Source organism: Rhinatrema bivittatum, chromosome 2 (genome assembly GCF_901001135.1).
Source record: "Rhinatrema bivittatum chromosome 2, aRhiBiv1.1, whole genome shotgun sequence".
Taxonomy (NCBI): Eukaryota; Metazoa; Chordata; class Amphibia; order Gymnophiona; family Rhinatrematidae; genus Rhinatrema; species Rhinatrema bivittatum.
The window spans coordinates 376,840,756-376,859,623 of NC_042616.1; the positions used below are offsets into that span (position 1 = coordinate 376,840,756).

The 18,868-nt window shown below is 47.4% G+C and overlaps 1 protein-coding gene across 1 annotated transcript in view; it reads right to left on the bottom strand.

Annotated features, from left to right (window-relative positions):
- Positions 1 to 18,868, bottom strand: part of CTNNAL1 (catenin alpha like 1) — an 852,902-nt gene that overhangs the window by 28,787 nt on the left and 805,247 nt on the right. Inside the window, 1 exon segment of the mRNA XM_029589981.1 lies at positions 1,903 to 1,951. Within this exon segment, the coding sequence (XP_029445841.1) occupies positions 1,903 to 1,951 (49 nt within the window).

Genomic DNA, 18,868 nt, shown 5'->3' on the forward strand with positions numbered 1-18,868 from the left:
CCAACATGGTGCTGGGAGGGGCAGCAGCGGTGCACGTCGCACACAGCGGGACCAACATGGCGCTGGGAGGAGTAGCAGCGGCGGACCTGTGGCAATATCGGGCGTGGTGGTGTCGGCCGGCCGAAATTCGACACCTGGGAGGAGCTGCGGCGGCGATCTGGTACGGCTCACGTGCACGACAGGGAGGGATCCTCGCTGACCTCGCGCCTTCGGGAGCGGGCCACGCAGAACCGGACGAGGTGGGGGGGGGGGGGGGGCAGCTGGGAGGGCATTGCGAGTCGGAGGGGATCAGAATCAGGGAAGGAGATTGAGAGAGGATGCGGTGTCACTGACAAAAGAGTAGGGAGTAGGCGGGGAGAGGTGACAGTGAGGGGAGGGTGAATGAAGGGGGCAGTGAGTGTCAGTGGAGAGACACAGAGGGGAGAGGTGAGTGTGAGGGGTGAGAGTTGGAGTGGGGACCGGGGAGTGAAGGGGGGGGTTAGTGACCGAAGGGAGAGGGATGAGTGTGAAGGGAGAGAGCTGGAGTGGGGACAGGGGAGGAAAGGGGGGGTGAGTGACCAAGGAGGAAGACGATGTGTGACTGAGGTATATGAGCAAGGGGAAGGGGGAGGGGGGGAAAAGAACCTGACTCTGCCATTGCAATACGTGGCCAGGCACAGCTAGTTAGGTATAATAAATTGGTAAACATGCCATCTCATATCATGATTAAAACCCTGAGCCCATCCAGTTGATCTCACATTTCAGTTGTAGCTGCTGTCTGCCAGAGTTCTCTTTGCTCCATTATTTAGAACAAAATAATTAAAATTTCATGATTTAAATGAATCCTCCTTGTCCTTAAGTAACATCTCTAGTTGTCTCGGATGGGCCAACTAGCAGGACATGTTGCCATATGAAAAGTCCAAGTTTGTTAACAACTTTGGCTGTTTTAATTTTGATGGAAGTAGAGGAAGGGACCTGTGGAGCCCTCCGCTTGATCCTCTACCACACCCCGTCTACTGCAGGCCACTGTTTATGTAACCATGTCTACCTTCCCACCGCTGCTTAAAAACCCTCCACACCACCCATCACCACTCCTTCAAACTCCTTATCCCCAACCATTGCACCTGCTTCACATTTCTTCCCCTTCAGGTCACTGTTGAGTCTACTACACCCACATAAAGTTCTCCTTTATCCCTTTCCTAACACTGTGCCTTCTACACACTTTCTCCCCTACAGATCACTGTCCATGCCTCTACAACCACTGATTGTTTCTCCACACCTTCCCATCATTGCAAACCCTCTACCTTCTTTCCCCACCACCATACCTCTTCCCCACTCCCTTATGGGGAGTAACAAAAGGGAACCAGCAGGTCACCCCCCCCCCAGCTATCCTTTCTACATCCCCTAAGTGTCAACTCCTTCACACCCACTCTCTCTCTCATCCAACTAGCTGCCCTTCACCATTCCTCAATGCTTCTTTCCACCAAGGACTCCATTCCTTTATACCATCACTCCTAAACTTATGGAAATTGATATTTCTACTTTTTGGAAACACTGTAACACATGGCTATTTTCTATGGCCCTTGAGTGATGGCTTAGTTATAACATTCTGTTTGTTGTTTGTATCTGTTTTAATGTGATTGTCTGTTTTACATATTTTTTTTGGTTCTTTTTTTTTTTTGTACACTGCTTTGCAGCTGCTTGGACGAGGCAGTTAATGAATAAATGATGGTCTTTCACCTCACCTCATACCTCTTGTTCCTCCATACCCCCAGCCCTGAAGGCTGCCACTTACTCCTCTGCAGTCCCTCTTCAGATCCCAAAAATGTGCCACTTGTTTTTCCCCTGCCTTTTCTTCCTCCCTTCCTTCATGCACTGGCTTTCCCTTCAGGCCTTTAAAAAAATATGAGCCTTCTACATTACCTCTGCTTGATGAAATAAATCCTGGGTAGTCTTCAGCAGACCTTCTCCTCTGAATAGGATATACAAAAAAAGGCAGATCCTTTATTATAGATGGATACAGTTGGCACAGAATAGTGCAAGAATGTAAATCTTGTCTCACTCACTTCCTCTGCTATCTTTTCCTTTACCATACAGATCATCATTTTGCTGCTATATACAATATCCCATAAAGGAAAAATTATACACATTCTTACTTTAAAACCTGGGGTCCCCAAACCTTTCAAAGAAAGGGCCACCTAAGAAATTTCAAATCACCATGAGGGTTTTGGGGGGTGGGGGAGGATCCCCATCAGGCTCTGCTAGGCAGGGTCAGACAGGGCATATTTGGCCCTTTCAATTATTTGAAATGTTGGGAAAAGGAGTAGACTGGGTTCCCAAGGGTATAGTAGAGTACAAATAATAATAATAATCAGAAATTTAGCCTTACCTGTTAATTTCCTTTCCTTCAATCTTGCTAGGCCAGTCCAGATGTTTATGTTAACACAGTCTACTAACAGATGGAGATAGAGTACACACTTTTATTTTGTGACAGCATCACAAGTAAATAGGGTGGTGCAATACAGGCAAAAGCCTATATCCTTATGACAAAACAATGGAAGTAGAAAACCATACTCAAAGACTATCAATAAACTTTTAAAAATAAATAAGAAAAAACCCTCAAGGTAAAGCCCCCCACCACCCCCAATCCCAACTGGGCTTAAAAAAAAAGTAACAATAGACTGAAAGAAGGAATATACTCCTCAGGCTCTTCTCATAGGGAACAAGTGAAAATGCTTCAAGATCCTAGGTCTTTAAATAAGAAGAATAGTGCAGCCACTGCAGGATTCAAGGAAAGGAAATTAACAGGTAAGACTACATTTCTTTTTCCTTATCATTCTGCCAGACCAGTCCAAATGCTTGGGAAGTGCTCAAACCCAAGCTAACATGGGTGGGAAGAAGCCAGGTTCGCTCTAAGAACACCAGCCCCAAAGGCTGCATCTTTCATCACATGAACATCTAGCCTGCAGCGTTTAGTGAAGGAATGCAAGATAGCCTAAATGGTTGCCTTGCAAATATCCTCTGGAGTAATGCCCATAGCTTTTGCCCAAGAGGAAGCCTGTTCTTGTAGAATAAGCCTGAAGGGCTCCAATGGCCTGATGATCCTTCAGCAAGTAAGCCAAGGAAATCATCTCATTAATCCATCTAGACAAAGAAAACTTCGCAGTAGCCTTCCAAAGTCCTTCAAACAGAATAAGCAACTTATCGATCTTCTGAAAAGGAATAGTGGCTTGCAAATATCTAAGGAGAACACAATAAACATCAAATAGGTGGAGAGAGCTAGCCTTACCATGACATTTTCTTCTCAAATGCCAGAAGAGAAATATTTAAATAAAATATTAATAAAATCTTAGGGAAAAATGTACTGGTCGACAAGAAATTGATTCTGTGGAAAACACTAGGGGGCTGATGCAATAAGATGCACGTTGAAACGGGCACTTGTATTGAACGCCTGTTTTCCTAACGTGCATGCAGCCATATCCCCTTGGTGCCCGATGCAGTATTTAAATGAGGGGCTGCATAAAAAGGATGTGCTAGGGGAGAATTATGTATTCGTAGCACCCAAATGCAGCAGGTGCCTACAATGTTGAGATTACTTACCTGATAATCTCCTTTTCCTTAGTGTATGCAGATGGACTCAAAACAAGTGGGTATAGTGTGCTCGTGCTAGCAGTTGGAGACTGATCTGACGTCAGCACGGGTACATATACCCCCACAGGAAGTGCAGCAATTCAGTAATCTTCCTTGCAAAAGCTGTAGCTGACCGATCGATTAAATGAACAGGATTACCCTGACCGATTGATAGTAGCTGGAGACCGCCAGAGTTCTCAACCGGAAGGCGTCGACACCCGGCAGGGTGGATGCCCTATTATAAGAAAAACATGGCTTACCGTGAGTCGGTGAATCCCCATGTATACCGGCAGCCGGGTGGGATGCTGAGTCTATCTGCATACACTAAGGAAAAGGAGATTATCAGGTAAGTAATCTCAACATTTCCTAGCTTGTAGCAGATGGACTCAAAATAAGTGTGATGTACAAAAGCTACTCCCAGACTGGGCGGGAGGCTGCCCAAGGTCCGTCCAGGATTGCCCTCGCAAATGCTGTGTCCTCCCTGGCCTGGACGTCCAGACGATAGAATCTGGAGAAGGTATGGAGGGAGGACCACGTCACCGCTTTACATATCTCTGCAGGTGACAGCATCCTAGTTTCTGCCCAAGAGGCTGCTTGCGCTCTGGTAGAGTGAGCCTTGACCTGTAGAGGCAGTGGTTTCCCTGCTTCTACGTAGGCTGCCTTGATAACTTCTTTGATCCAGCGGGCGATGGTTGCCTGTGAGGCTGCTTCCCCTTGCTTCTTCCCGCTGTGAAGGACGAACAGGTGGTCCGTCTTTCGTACTGCTGCCGACATTTCCAGGTATCTAGACAGTAGCCTGCCGATGTCGAGATGGTGTAGTATTTGACCTTCTTCCGACTTCTTCAAACCTTCCGTGGTAGGCAAGGATATGGTTTGGTTGAGGTGGAAGTGTGAGACCACTTTGGGTAAGAAGGAAGGAACCGTGCGAAGATTGATAGCCTCTGGAGTGATTCTGAGAAACGGATCACGGCAGGACAGCGCTTGTAGCTCGGAGATGCGGCGTGATGAGCATATGGCCAGCAGGAACACCATCTTCAAGGTTAACAAACGGAGGGACAGGCCTCGAAGTGGTCTGAAGGCGTGTCCCGCTAGGAACTCCAAGACTAGGTTGAGGTTCCACAGGGGCACTGGCCACTTCAGTGGCAGGCGAATGTGTTTGACTCCTTTCAGGAAACGTGAAACGTCTGGGTGTGTGGCAATGCTGTTGCCGTCACTCCGGGGACCGTAGCAGGATAGCGCTGCTACTTGGACCTTGATGGAATTGAGGGACAGACCCTTCTGAAGTCCATCTTGTAGGAAATCCAAAATGATAGGGATCCTAGCGGTATGTGGACTGGTGTTGTGAGTTTCGCACCAGGCTTCAAACACTCTCCAGATCCTTATATATGTTAGTGATGTGGAGAACTTGCGTGCTCGGAGGAGTGTATCTATTACCGGCCCCGAGTATCCTCTTTTCTTCAGTCTAGCCCTCTCAATGGCCAGACCGTAAGAGAGAATTGAGCTGGATCCTCGTGGAGGATGGGACCTTGCAGCAGCAGGTCCCTGTGTGGAGGCAGGGGAAATGGAGTCCCTGCCAGTAATCTTCTCATGTCTGCGTACCAGGATCTTCTTGGCCAGTCCGGGGCCACTAGAAGAACTAGGCCTCTGTGCCGCTGAATCTTGTGTATAATGGCGCCCAGCAGGGGCCATGGAGGAAAGGCATATAGCAGGATCCCCTGAGGCCATGGCTGTACCAGGGCATCGATTCCCTGGGATAGCGGATCCCGCCTGCGGCTGAAATATCTGGGTACTTGAGTGTTGGACCTGTCTGCTAGTAGGTCCATGCCCGGCGTCCCCCCACTGATCCACAATCATCTGGAAAGCTGTGGGCGACAACTGCCATTCCCCTGGATTTAGGCTTTCTCTGCTGAGGAAGTCTGCCGTGGTGGTGTCCTTCCCGGCGATGTGGACGGCGGAGATGTCCTGTAGATTTGCTTCCGCCCAAGACATCAGGGGGGCTATTTCTAGGGATACCTGTCGGCTTCTGGTTCTGCCCTGCCGGTTGATGTATGCCACCGTGGTGGCGTTGTCTGACATCACTCTGACCGCTCTGTTTCGAAGTCTGTGGGCAAATCGCAGGCACGCTAGCTTCACTGCCCGTGCCTCTAGTCGGTTGATGTTCCACCCCGACTCTTCTCCGTTCCACCGCCCTTGGGCGGTGAGTTCTTTGCAGTGTGCTCCCCATCCGTTCAGGCTGGCATCTGTGGTGAGCAGGGTCCAGGTTGGGGAGGACATTCTTGACCCCCGGCTCATGTGGCCGGGCTGCAACCACCACCGTATCTGATTCCGCACTCTGGCTGGTAGAGGTAGGTGTGTGGTGTAGGTCTGTGATCGTGGGCTCCACCGAGATAGGAGGGCGCGTTCTAATGGTCTCATATGAGCCGGCGCCCATGGTATCACCTCCAGCGTGGATGCCATAAGGCCAAGGACCTTTAGGTAATCCCAAGCTGTGGGCCGGGTGGCGCTCAGCAGGGCCTGTAGACTATTCCGGAGCTTTGCTCTCCTCTTGGCGGTCAGGCTGACCTTGTCTTCCTGGGTGTCGAATCGGACTCCTAGGTATTCCAGCGACTGAGAAGGCTGTAGGGAACTCTTGTTGAAGTTTACTTCCCACCCTAGGCTTTCCAGAAGAGATATAACTCTGTTGGTTGCCTGGTGGCTCTCCTCCGGGGACTTTGCCCTGATCAGCCAATCGTCCAGGTAGGGATGGACGAGGATTCCTTCCTTCCTGAGGGCCGCCGCCACTACTACTATGACCTTGGTAAGGTGGCTAACCCGAAGGGTAAAGCTCGGAACTGGAAGCGTTGATTCAGGACTTTGAAGCGTAAATAGCGCTGGTGACCCCGATGGATTGGGATATACAAGTAGGCTTCCGACAGATCTAGGGATGTGAGAAACTCACCTGGCTGTACTGCATTCTTGACAGACTGCAGGGTTTCCATGCGAAAGCTGGGGACCCATAGGTGTCTGTTGACTGACTTGAGGTCCAGGACGGGCCGGAAAGTGCCCTCCTTCTTGGGTACTATGAAATAAATGGAATAATGCCCAGAATTTTCCTCCCATGCAGGCACTGGGATTATGGCTTTTAGGGATAGGAGCCTCTGCAAGGTAACTTCTAGTGCCGCCCTCTTGAGGGGTGAACAAGGAGATTCCACAAACTTGTCCGATGGGAGCCGAAGAAAGTCAAGGTAATACCCTTCTCGGATGATGGCGAGGACCCACTGGTCAGAGGTAATCTCGACCCACCTGTGGTAGAAGAGGGTTAGCCTGCCCCCTATGGCTGCTACCCCCGGATGGGTCGGCTGATTGTCATTGTGGGGTGCGGCCGGGACCCGAACCCGGGCTAGTCCCCCTCTTGTTGCGCTGAGTCCGAAAGGACTGGTTCCTGGCCTGTGGACGGGGTGCCTGGTAGCGAGTCCTGTATAGGTTGAAGCGCTGCGAGTTTCTACCTCTGGATGGTCTAGGAAACGGACGCTGGCTCCGCCTCGTCCTGTCTTCTGGTAGACGGGGTAATGGAGAAGCGCCCCATTTATTGGCCAGTTTCTCGAGGTTGCTGCCGAACAGGAGGGATCCCTTAAAGGGCATTCTCGTGAGACGAGTCTTGGAAGAGGAGTCAGCCGACCAATTACATAGCCAGAGCTGCCTCCTGGCTGCCACTGTGGATGATACTCCCTTGGCTGCCGTACGGACTAGATCGGAGGCTGCATCAGTGAGAAACGAGAGAGCTGATTCCATCTCTTCTCCCGGGGTGTTGTTCCTGGCCTGTGATAAACAGGAACGCGTCACCACGGTGCAGCAGGTTGCAATTCGTAGGGACATTGCTGCCACCTCAAAGGCTTATTTCAAAATGGCGTCCATGCGCCGGTCATGTGAATTCTTGAGGGCCGTCCCCCCTTCCACCGGAATGGTGGTGCGCTTCACAATTGCGCTTACTATGGCGTCTACCTGAGGGCACGCCAGCATTTCCTTAGCTGCCGGGTCTAAGGGATACATGCCAGCCAAGGGTCTAAGGGATACATGCCGGGTCTAAGGGATACATGCCAGCCAAGGCCCGACCCCCTTTGAATGAGGCGCATTCCATTCCAGATCGATTAGCTGCTGTGCTGCTTGTAGGAGGGGAAAATGGTGAGTCATTTGACGCAGGCCCTCTAACAAGGGGGTTCATTCTCGGTGCCCCCGGGGCGCCATGGCCCGGAAGAGCCAGTTCCGACAGGCATTGAGAGATCAGGCCTGGAAGATCCTCTTTTAGAAAGAAGCACCTCATGGTTCGATATGGTTCAATCCCCGAGGGAAATCCTCCCTCCTCGGGCTCTTCATCCTCCTCAGGGCAGTCTGAATCCCCATAAGTGGGGCTTCCGGGTGGCGAGCAGCCGTGCCTAGGCCTTGAAGGTCCAGGAGCCGGGTCATCCGGTACATATGGACCCATTCGGGGCGCAGCCTGCATTGTGACAAAGGCATGAATCCCCTTAAATAATTCCACCCAGGAAAGCGAGGCCGAATCCGGCCTCAGGGGCACCAGGTCTCTTGGGTTCCCTGGCAGCTCCCCGCTGCCTGCTAGGTCTGGGGTGTTCCCTGAGGAACTGGCAAGTACGCTGGGTTGCGACCGGTCCTGGCCTGGAGCTCCCAGGGCCTCCACACATTGGGCACATAGGGAATCTGCGTCCTCGCACTGTGTTGCACTGAGGTTGCATGCAGAGCATGCAACCTCAGAGCAACACAGTGCCTGATTCTGGAGGAGCTGGCTCTGCTGACGCATGGGCTTTCTTACGCTCCATCTCGTCTACTAACCCAGCTAGAGTCTGTGTTTTGTAATATGCGTGAAAGACGGGCGCCTAACCAAGTGCGCCTATCCACTGGCGCCTACGAACGGGCGCTTATTATGAACGGGCGCTTATCGACGTGCGCCTATCAACGTTAAAATGTGCTTAGGAAAAATGGCGACCCCCTTGGCGGGTTGCCACGTAGGCAGACTCTGCTACTCCTCGGTTCCTCGGAGACCAACAAAAGGAAAGATGTACGCCTTACCTTGTCTTCAGCACTTCCCGGCTGCGACCCGGGCGGTCTCCGGCTGCGGGGGGAGAGGGTAATTACCGTCACCGCCGCGCTCGAGGAGGTGCACCCGCTGCCTCTAGACCGCGCCCGAACTCGTTTCGCTCGGGGGCCAAGTCCATGCCGGGACCGAGGCTGCCTCTAGGCCGCGCCCGAGCCCTTCTCACTCGGGGGCTAGGTCCCTGCCGCGAACCAGCCACCGGACCGAGGCTCTTACCTCCGAGGGACCGCGGAAATCACCTCTGGAAACTCAACTGGGGGAGTGACCAAATGGTATCACCACAGGAGTGCGGGGCTCGTCGTCCGGTAGGTTTCTTCTAAGAATTTAGTTGTTAGAATTTGGAAAAACGCTCAGCGAGCGTGGGTAGCTCCAAACTGCTTTGGAGATGGAAATTACTGAATTGCTGCACTTCCTGCGGGGGTATATGTACCTGTGCTGACGTCAGATCCGTCTCCAACTGCTAGCACGAGCACACTATACCCATTTGTTTTGAGTCCATCTGGTACACGCTAGGAAATTGCAATTTGAGCGCTCAATACGAGTGTCCTTTTTATTCCACTTCTTCTGTCTGATTTTGCTGAGGTTGTTGAAGATGCCCATTGCTAAGCGACTCTTGCTATAGGCATCTAAATTGTGCGTCCAGATTTTTTTTTTTTTTTAAATCAAGCCAATATACATTTATTTTTCAGCACTGCAAGCCGTAAATTTAAGTGTCACAACGATACAAAGTAGGAGGAACCACAGAGGACCATATTTTATAATTTCTCATGAGCCCTTGACTGGAGTTACATTTGCCAAGTTAAAAGTATGCGTTGGGCATCCAGTGATTTTCTGTACTAATAGCCTCATCTGCATGGAATTTACATGGATGGGTGCTATCAGTTACGCATTTGTTTGGGCGCATGTTTTGGTTGAGCTAATCTCCTTATTGCATCAGGTGCTAGTCTAGTAAGTCCAAAATGTGTGTCCAACTGCATGTAAACCTGTGAACTATGCTGGGCGCACTTTACTGTATCAGCCCCTAAGTAAGGCCTGCAACACCAAGGTACATATGGCAGAATAAATGGCCACCAAAAAGATAGTCTTAAATGAAAGATACTTCAGAGATGCATGCTTAAGTGGCTTGAAGGAGGAACCCAAAAGAGCTCTGAGAACCAGATTAAGATGTCACTGAGGAACCAGGAACCTACAGGGAGGGTAAATGTTTCATCCCCCCAACAGAAATGAGAGACATCAGAATGAGAAGCCACCAATACTCTCTGGATCCTACCTTTGTAACAGAATATAGGAGTTACCTGAATCTTCAAGAATAGTTAAAATAGTGGAATATCCAGTCAGCTGACACTGACCAATCCTTGCAGCAAGCCTCAAATGAACCCTGGATCCAAACATACAACAAGGTGGAATTCTTACTGGCCTTCAATATAGTAAAAGTCACTGTTGAGGGGTATCATTTCCTGAACATCTGTGATCTCTCAAGGCCGGTTATAAGACATAATTGAGCTAGATCCTCCAAGACGCTGGACAGGCATGATCTTCATACCAAGATCTTTTTGGCTAATCTGGAGCCATCAGTGTGGTCCAGGGTGGAAATATACAAAGAAGCTCATTTCTTAGTCATGGCTGAATCAGGGCATCAATTTCAATAAAGTCCCACTCTCTTCAATAACTGAAGAACCTGGCAGCCTTGGAATTCTTGTGAGTTGCCATTAGGACCATGTAAAGAAGATCCCACCAATCTATTATCTCCTGAAAGGCTTCAGTTAAGCTCCTGCTCTCTGGAGTCCAACATATTTCAACTGAGGATTTCAGGCTGGACATTTTTTACTTCCACAATATGAACTGCAAAGTTTGTAGATGGTTTTAATCTGCTCAACAGAACAGCAGATTTGCCTCCTTGGCCAACAATGGGATTCAGTTGCCTCCTTACCTTCTTACATAAGCTGCTGCTGTCGCGTTGTCCGAGAGCACCCAAACTGTTGCCCCCCCCCCCCCCCCCCCCCCACTAAGGGCAGAAATTGCAGCTCTGGTATCTAACTAGTTGATAGACCATGAGGCCTCCCCTCCTTTTATCAGAATCCCTGAGCCATCTATTCCTGGCAGTGGGCCCCTCAGCCCACCAAGGTTGCAGGAGACATGGCTACAAACCTTGTGGGAAGTTCTAGACCAAATCCCCTATGACAGGTTTATTTAATTTATATTTCACCTTTCAGTAACTTCAAAGCGGATTACATTCAGGTACTATAGGTATTTCCTAGTCCCCAGAGGGCATACAATATGTTTGTACTTGAAACAATGGAGGGTGAAGTGACTTGCCCAAGTTCAAAAGGTGTGCCAGTGGAATCTGATTCCTCACATCCCTGGTTTGCAGCCTGGTGCTCTAACAACTAGACTAGACTCTCTGTTACGGATGCTGGAAGGGGAAGATTCATTTTCTAATCCCACTATTGTGGAGACCAGTGAAACAGGATTGAGATCTACAGAGAATGCATGTGAGCCTTGGCCCATGAGACAAATCTAAGGTGGTGGCCATGGAACCTAGGAACTGCAGTTAATTGTAAACTCTGAGGGGCTCTTTGAAATGGAAAGGCTTGCATTTGAATCAAAATCTTTGCTATTGTGACAGATGAACTCGGCAGGCTTTGGTGTCAAAAAGAGCCCCTAGATATTGTAAAGACTGGGATATTCACAATAAATGATCTCATGCATATTTATTGTGAATAACCAGAAAACCTGTCTGGCTGGGGGTCCCCCAGGACAGGTTTGGGAACCTCTGTTCTAGAGATTACCAGTTTTGCATCAAATGCAAGACTCACTGGTCTGAAGTAATGTGGGTCTGCTCCTGATAATACTACTGAAAATGATCACTCAGTGGGATGGATCAGTTAATCCCTGAGAAACTGGTGCATCATTCTTTGGCTTTCTGGTTCCATGAAAGGACTGGTTTCTGCCTCTAAACCTTTTTTTTAGTTCAAATATTTTTATGGAGAAACAAAAAAATCACTATACCAAACAAAGAAAAAAAGCAGCAATTCAGCACTGCAGAGGGGATTGGTAATATCTCACTATATACAGTTATTCCAGGCATAGTTATTCAACTGATATCTAAAAACCATACTCTATAGAGATAAAGCTTCTAAGTATTAGTCAAGCAGCCTCCACACCACAGATCATTTAGCTAAATGGTGGAATTTAAAGGTAAAAGCCTTTTCAAATTTATAGTACAAGCAAACCAAATTCCACCAGAAGGTTCATTAAGGAAATCACTTTTTTCCTAGATAGAACAAATCATTTCAATGGCGTTCGCCAGCAAAAAAATTCAATAACTTTTTTTGTGAGGGAGAGACAGGGAAATGGGAAAAGCCACTGTCTATAATATAATAATATGATAAATGATCAGGCAAGTAATATCAAGAATGTGTGAAATTATACAACATATCGATTCCCAAAAATTATGCACAAATGGACAAGAAAAAAGCATATGTGACAAGGATACTTTTGAGGCAGCACAGGACCGACATTTATGATCCTGAGATAGACCAGCTCGAAATAATTTCTATAGGGTCCATATCGCTCTGAACAGAACAAAAAATAAGGATTGAGTAATACAGTAAGAAAGATATGTACAGTAGAATTCCACAAATAGAACCAATCAACATCATTATCAGAACAACCTAACTTTGAAACTAAGTGTTTAGTAGAGCTAAATACACCAGAAATTTGACACATTTGATTTCCTTATATAAATGAAAGGCCAAATGTCTTAGCAGGCCTATTTCATGATATAAACAGAATAACATGGGAAAAGAGGCCAAAGTAGCCTAACTAACTAACTTTTATGGTATTTAAAAGTTGTAACCAAGGATAATATTGGGATCTAATCATTCCAAAGCGGGAAGTCAAAGTATCAAATAGGATTAGTCTAGCATCTAATAATATCTGTTCCAAATACCATGTGCCACACACTTGCCATGTCTTCCATTTCAATCAATTATGTGCAATCTTAAGTTAGAGTGATACCAAGGAGAAGAAAATTTTGAAAATTTCTATTTAGGGAAGGCTGGACCTTGTAATTGAATACACTTTGAATAAGCCTTAATCATGGAGCTAATCAAAGGATTTTGCATTAAGGAAGATGGAAGTGACATTCCAGGGATAGTTTCTGTTATGATTCTGCGCTTACCTCCACAGCGCAGGAGCTGTGGACTTTAATCTTCAGCGCGGCTTGGAGCCACGCCTATCGGGACCCTCTTGCGGCAGGGAGTGCCGACGACGCTCTCTTCAGCTTCACGGCCTGGAGGCCGCAGTCCCCAGGCTTTCCTGGCAGCTGGAGCCGCCCTCGGTGCCTCCAGCAGCGGCAGGAGCAGCTGCTGACATCGGGGCCTGTGTAGAGGCCCGGCTTCTCCCTGCACTGCTCCTGCAGCATGGCTGCTGGCCATGGTTCTGCATACTTCCTGCTTATGTCTCCTAGGGCGTGGGCCGTGCCTCCTTCAGAGATTTAAAGGGCCAGCCTTCTGGCCCCACCTGGACTCCTCCCAGGGCGTCTTCTGATTTTCAGCCCTATATTAAGGCCCAGCTTCCAGTCCTTAGCTGCCTTTGCAAGGAGTTAGTTTGTCTCAAGGACTTCTCGTCTTCACTCCTGCTGGTATTTTCTGTTCTTCAAGGGATCCTTCATCGTTCTTGGTCTCTTCCTGATGTTTCGTGGTTTTCCTGATGTCTCGTGGTCTTCCTGTGATGTTCCAGCTCCTCGAGTCCTCCAGATGTCCATCCCGAGAGTAAATCTGTTTCGTCCGGTTCCTGTTCTCGGACATTGGAGCCTCGGTTAGTTGGGTTCCTTCCTGATGCCTCGTCTCTGCTTCTGCTTCCTGGACCCTTGGTTCCTCATGGCTACCTTCTCTGGCGTGTCATGTCATGTCTCGTCACCTCTTGGCATGGGCCAGCCTTCTCGTCTCGCAGCACTAGTCTCCGGAGGGTCATCTTCACTTCAAAGTCAAGTCTCGTCTTGGTCCCATGTTTCATGCTTTAAGCCAAGTCTCGTCTTGACCCCCTTCCCTTTGCTCAAAGCCAAGTCTCATCTTGGTCCCTTACCCTGGAATTTGTCTTGGCTCTCGGATGTTCTGGTGGCTGCACCATCCATGCCTAAGACTCTGACTGAACCTGTGCCATTCCAGTGTGGTCCACGACCAGCCAAGGGCGGCTTTGTAGGGTGCGCCTTGGTACAGGCTTCTACTAAATCTTCGCCATGTTCCGGCTTCAATGACCATGTATTCGTCTGGAGTCTGCTCCGCACCCAAGCGTGGTCCGCGACCAGTCCATGGGCTGTGGGCTGTGTAGGACGTGCTGCATTGCAGCCTCAAACCAGTACTTGCTCCTAAAACCTTGATCCTGAGTCTTTGTGCTCAAGCTTCTCGTCTGAGTCTTCACATCTCAAGCTTCTATTCTGAGTTTTCACTCCCCAAGTCTCCTGTCTCAGTCTTCATGTTCCAGAGCCTTCGTCTGCCCTCGTCTCCTGTCTGGCCTGCTGCCATTGCCGTTCCCAGCGGCAGGTCCGAAAGGGCTTGGAGTAGTCGGAGGACCACTCAGAGACCAACCAAGGGTGGTTGGTCTTACTGAGGTATGCAGGTCAGCAGGGGCCTGGGCTTGGTCTCGACCCAGACACGGATCTGTCTCACCAGGCTTGGTGTTCCCCGGAGCTCCTCTCTGGGTTCACTGAGGTCCAAGGGCACACATCTCCTATTCTCATGCAGCAGCTGCTCATGGCATCTCTTGCTCCATCTAGCCAAAGCCTGCGTGAGCGTAACAGAGGGCTAAGGCCTCTCAAGGCCCCCCCTTCTGTAACAGTTTCTAAAGGAAAGGGTTGCATGAAATGGCATTCAATATGGAACCAATGAGCGGTATTAGAGTGCAACTAGTAATATCCCTGTTGTAAAATTAAAGATTGATGGCAAGTATAAAAGTCAGGAAAATTTACACTACCATTGTCCCTGCTACATTTAAGTTTAGAAAGCGCTATTTTTGGGAGTTTTGCCTTTCCATAAGTATTCAGAGAGTAGTTGATACAACTGTTGTAAAAGCCATAAGAAAAGTGAATTGGTACCACAGACATGGCAATTTATTCTTGGTGTTATAACCATCTTAATTCTATCTAAGCATCCCCACCAAGTTAAATATAATGGTGACCATTGAAGGAATGTTTCCTGAAGCATTTGTATTAATGAAGATTCACAATTTTGAACAGTGTGGAGAGGGTCAGCATAAAAGGAAATACCCAAATATTTAAAACCAACTTGTACTCTTGTAAAATATTTGTCCAGGTTAGCATGTCACAGCAGAGGCCACAGACCTAGAGAAGATCCCAGTAAGATCATATAAGGCATCTATACTGTCAAAGCTGTTGAAGTGAAGGAATGCTTCAACAGAGACTCAAGTCTTCATATCATGAGGATCCTTGAGGGCTGTGCCTCCTGACCCCGGGCATTTGTCTTGCAGATCGAAACAAGAGCATATAACTTGCAGCATCTGAAAAAGGTGAGCTGTGACTTCTACTTGAAGCGGATACAGCTTGTTCATAGTCTTGATGCTCTTCAGCCACCCATTTAGAAACATTTTCTCCACTATGTAATGAAAGGCAAAAAGTACTTGAAGGCTTATGGTCTCCCTGGAAGATGGGATCCCATACAGAAGCATCTTCAACCTTGGAATCTACCATTTAGAAGGAAGTAATCACCAGGGAGGCAAGAAAGGAAACTTCTTTATGAAATAACTGGATGACAGATTCCTCTCCTTCAGATGACAACTCCCTTTCCTTACAAATCCTAGAAGGCTGACTGAATCCAGATCTTTCTCTACCCCAGAATCTAGGGAGACCTTCCTTAAATAATCTGGGGTGCTTAGCCACTGAACTCCCCTGGGAAGGAAGGGAAGCCAGGGACAGCTCCCTGACTCGTAGGCTGCTGAATGGAACAGAAGGTCGGGTGCAGAAAACGAATTCTGGAAATAAAATTCTTTGAGAGGTATGGCAGGGACCCTGGAAAGATATTAGGTCTGACTTCCTTTTTGGGGATAGCATCAGAGGCCCAATTGGGCCAAAATCAGCATCCTCCAGAGACCTCACACGTGGGAATGTGCCATGGGAAAATCCAAAATGGCAGCCATTCCCACCAGCATGCAGGTCTCAGTTGCTATTAGAGAAATTGAAGCTCCAGCTGCCACTAAGATCTCCAGATTTACAGGCCCAATGTCTTCAAAGGGTCCTTTACCTGCCTCCCCTAAACAATTTTTGTCCCCATGACCAGCAAGGCAATAGGCGTTGGCTGCGTTGCAGATGCACCAGCTCTTGTAGCCCCCGCATTGACAACCCTGTTTGGATAACAACAGTATCCACTGGCCTGCCTTCCCTACACTGTGGAAAAAATTAAGAGGAAGGGCCTGGAGGAAAGCCCCCCTCCCCCAGGAGACTATCTTCAAAAAATCATCCCACTGAATCAAACACCAGTCTAAAACTCAAACCAGCAACAACCAGCTCAGGCACAAGGACCATGAGTCTATTTACCCACTCTATTGTCTGCCTGCTCTTCCAGCCTTGGCTGTAAAATAAGTCTCTCTCTCTCCAGAATTTCTCAGTTTTTTAAAATGAAATTTATGAAAGAGCCAGTGGCAATGAATAGAATGAGAGAGCAAGAAGGGGGAAAGGGATTTTTTTTTGGGGGGGGGACAAAAGCGCTCAGAAGAATCTCCAGAGCTAGCCCAGTACCTCCTCAGCTCAACCGTCCTGGTTGAGCTGAGGAGGTACTGGGCTAGCTCTGGAACTTGGGAGCTCTGGAACTTGGGAGCTAGCTATCAGGGTTTGCTCAACCTAGAAAATGAAGTTAGGAAGCTTGGCCCACTATTTGCTCGACAAGAGAAATAGTGACAAAATTGTTGCCCTACGAACCAAATTTGTTTTGGAAATGCTTGGGTAATTGGACGAGTTACATGCACACATTCGCTGATGAAAAGTTCCACTTCTTTTTTGGAGGATATAACTTATATGTGTACACTGATGTGCATATTTTTTAAAATAAAAAAAATATACGCATAAGTGCTCAGTCCACTCCAACTCACCTCTCAATATGCATAAAAGTACACATGAAACTGGGTTACCTATATATTTTTATGCGCACTGAACCTGGGTTAATTTTAGAACAGCCATCTCTGCACATCATTCTGGGTTTTATGCATGTAAATGGCTTTCAAAAATATCCCCTTAAGTAGTTTTAGTAAACTACTAAACTTGAAGCTTAGAAATACTTTAAAAAACGTTTTCCGGGGCAAACAAAAATGGTGGCATAGCAAGACAGAGAAACACCAGCTACCTCTAAGTTTCCTGAAAAAAATTTTTTGAATTTGATAATGCTATCAATGAGAAAGGGAAAGGTGAGGGTTTTCCCTCCAGAACCCTTACCCGGACCTGGTCAGCTGGATATTGTTCAGTTCCTGTCTCAGGCAGTGAGTTTGGAGGGAGCTGAGGAGTCCGTTGCAAGCGCTGCAGCAGGAGAGAGCGGATCACGTCGCCGGAGGAGTCATCCCTCAGCCCTGACCTTCATGCGCCCCCGGCGCAACTCGACCACACCAGGGGACCTGCTCAGTCGCAGCCGGATGACACGTCCGGAGTGCCAGAGCTGGAGGGGGTGAACCCTGAAGGAGCGAGAGGAGTGGAGTTGGGTCAGGCGAGAGCGGACATAGAGGGAGCCTTTGGTGTTGGAGGAGGAGGCGGCTCCTGAGGCTGGAGAGAACATCATGTTGTTGGAAGCTCCGGGTGAGTCGACGTTGGGGCCAGCGAGGCCGGGGGCTGTGACCCTCGAAGCTATTTGGGACCTTCTTGCAAGTCAGGGGCTTTCTTTAACCCGGCTGGAGAAAAAAGTAGATTCCCTTAACTATAAACTTCAGGAGAAGATATTGGGAATTCAAGAACAGGAAACTGTCCTGACTAATAAGTTATCTGAGATTGAAAAAAGGGTTCAAATAAATGCTATAGTAAATTCAGCAATTATAAAAGAGCAGCTTTCATCCTCAAGGCGCTTGGAAATATTAGAAAATGGACTGAGACAATAGAAAGTAAGAATTTTAAATTTCCCCAAAATTATGGGAGAAATTCCATATACCACTCTAAAACGATTTCTAACAGTTTGCCTGGGTTTTTCTGAGCAAAATATCTCTTCTGTAAATTCATGTAGATTTCTATCAAACAGGGCAGCTGTTAAAAATGAGAATGTAAATGTTGAAATACCATCTAATTTGACGAGCTTTCTTGAGACGTCCAATCTTGATATAATTAAGAGGAAAGTTCTTTTAGTCTCATTTATTACAACCCAAAACGTCAGAAATGTAATGCAAAATTATTTCAGGAAATTTCCTGTGATTTTTTGTGATCAAGAAATTAGGATGTATCCCAATATGGCTCCGATTACACAATATCGCAGAAAAGAATTTTTATCATTTAGACAAAATGGTACCTCCTTAGGGTTCTCTTTTTCATTGCGATTCCCATGCAAATATATTTTAAAGAAAGGAGAGGAAATATTTTTATTTTTTCAAACTGACCAATTACGGCAGTTTATTGAAACCCGCAGGCCTGTAACATCATCTCCCAATGCTTAAGAGGTAGAAGGTCTATTTGAATATACCACTGTAAGCCTATGCAAAGCTCATACCTTATTGATTTCTGTTTAAACTCCTGATCATATAATTTGTATGCCTCCCTGTTAGGTTGTCTTTTCAATGCTAAACTTTGAATATCCTTACTATAATGTTTGATTTATTGGAGGTTAATTTGTGGAATATACATGAAAATTTGAGAAATGTTAAATAATGTAAACTGAATATAATGTTTTATATAATTTCTGATGGAAGGATAACCAAATGGAAAATGGAAAATGATAAATATTAAAAAAAACCAAAAAAAAAAGTTTTCCTATGCTCTGTGGAAGCATCAAGGAGAGGATCACTTTGCTGGTGGCTGAAAGGAATCAGTAAGTTCTGCTTGGGAAATTTTTGTTTTAAAGTATTGGGGAGAAGTAAACTATTGGGGTATATTATTTAGTGTGTTTGGGTTTTTAATAGTCAGTAAGGCAACGAATAAACAGAAGTTAGTGCCATGATCGAGAGCATCAACCTGGTACAGCAGGAAAGGAT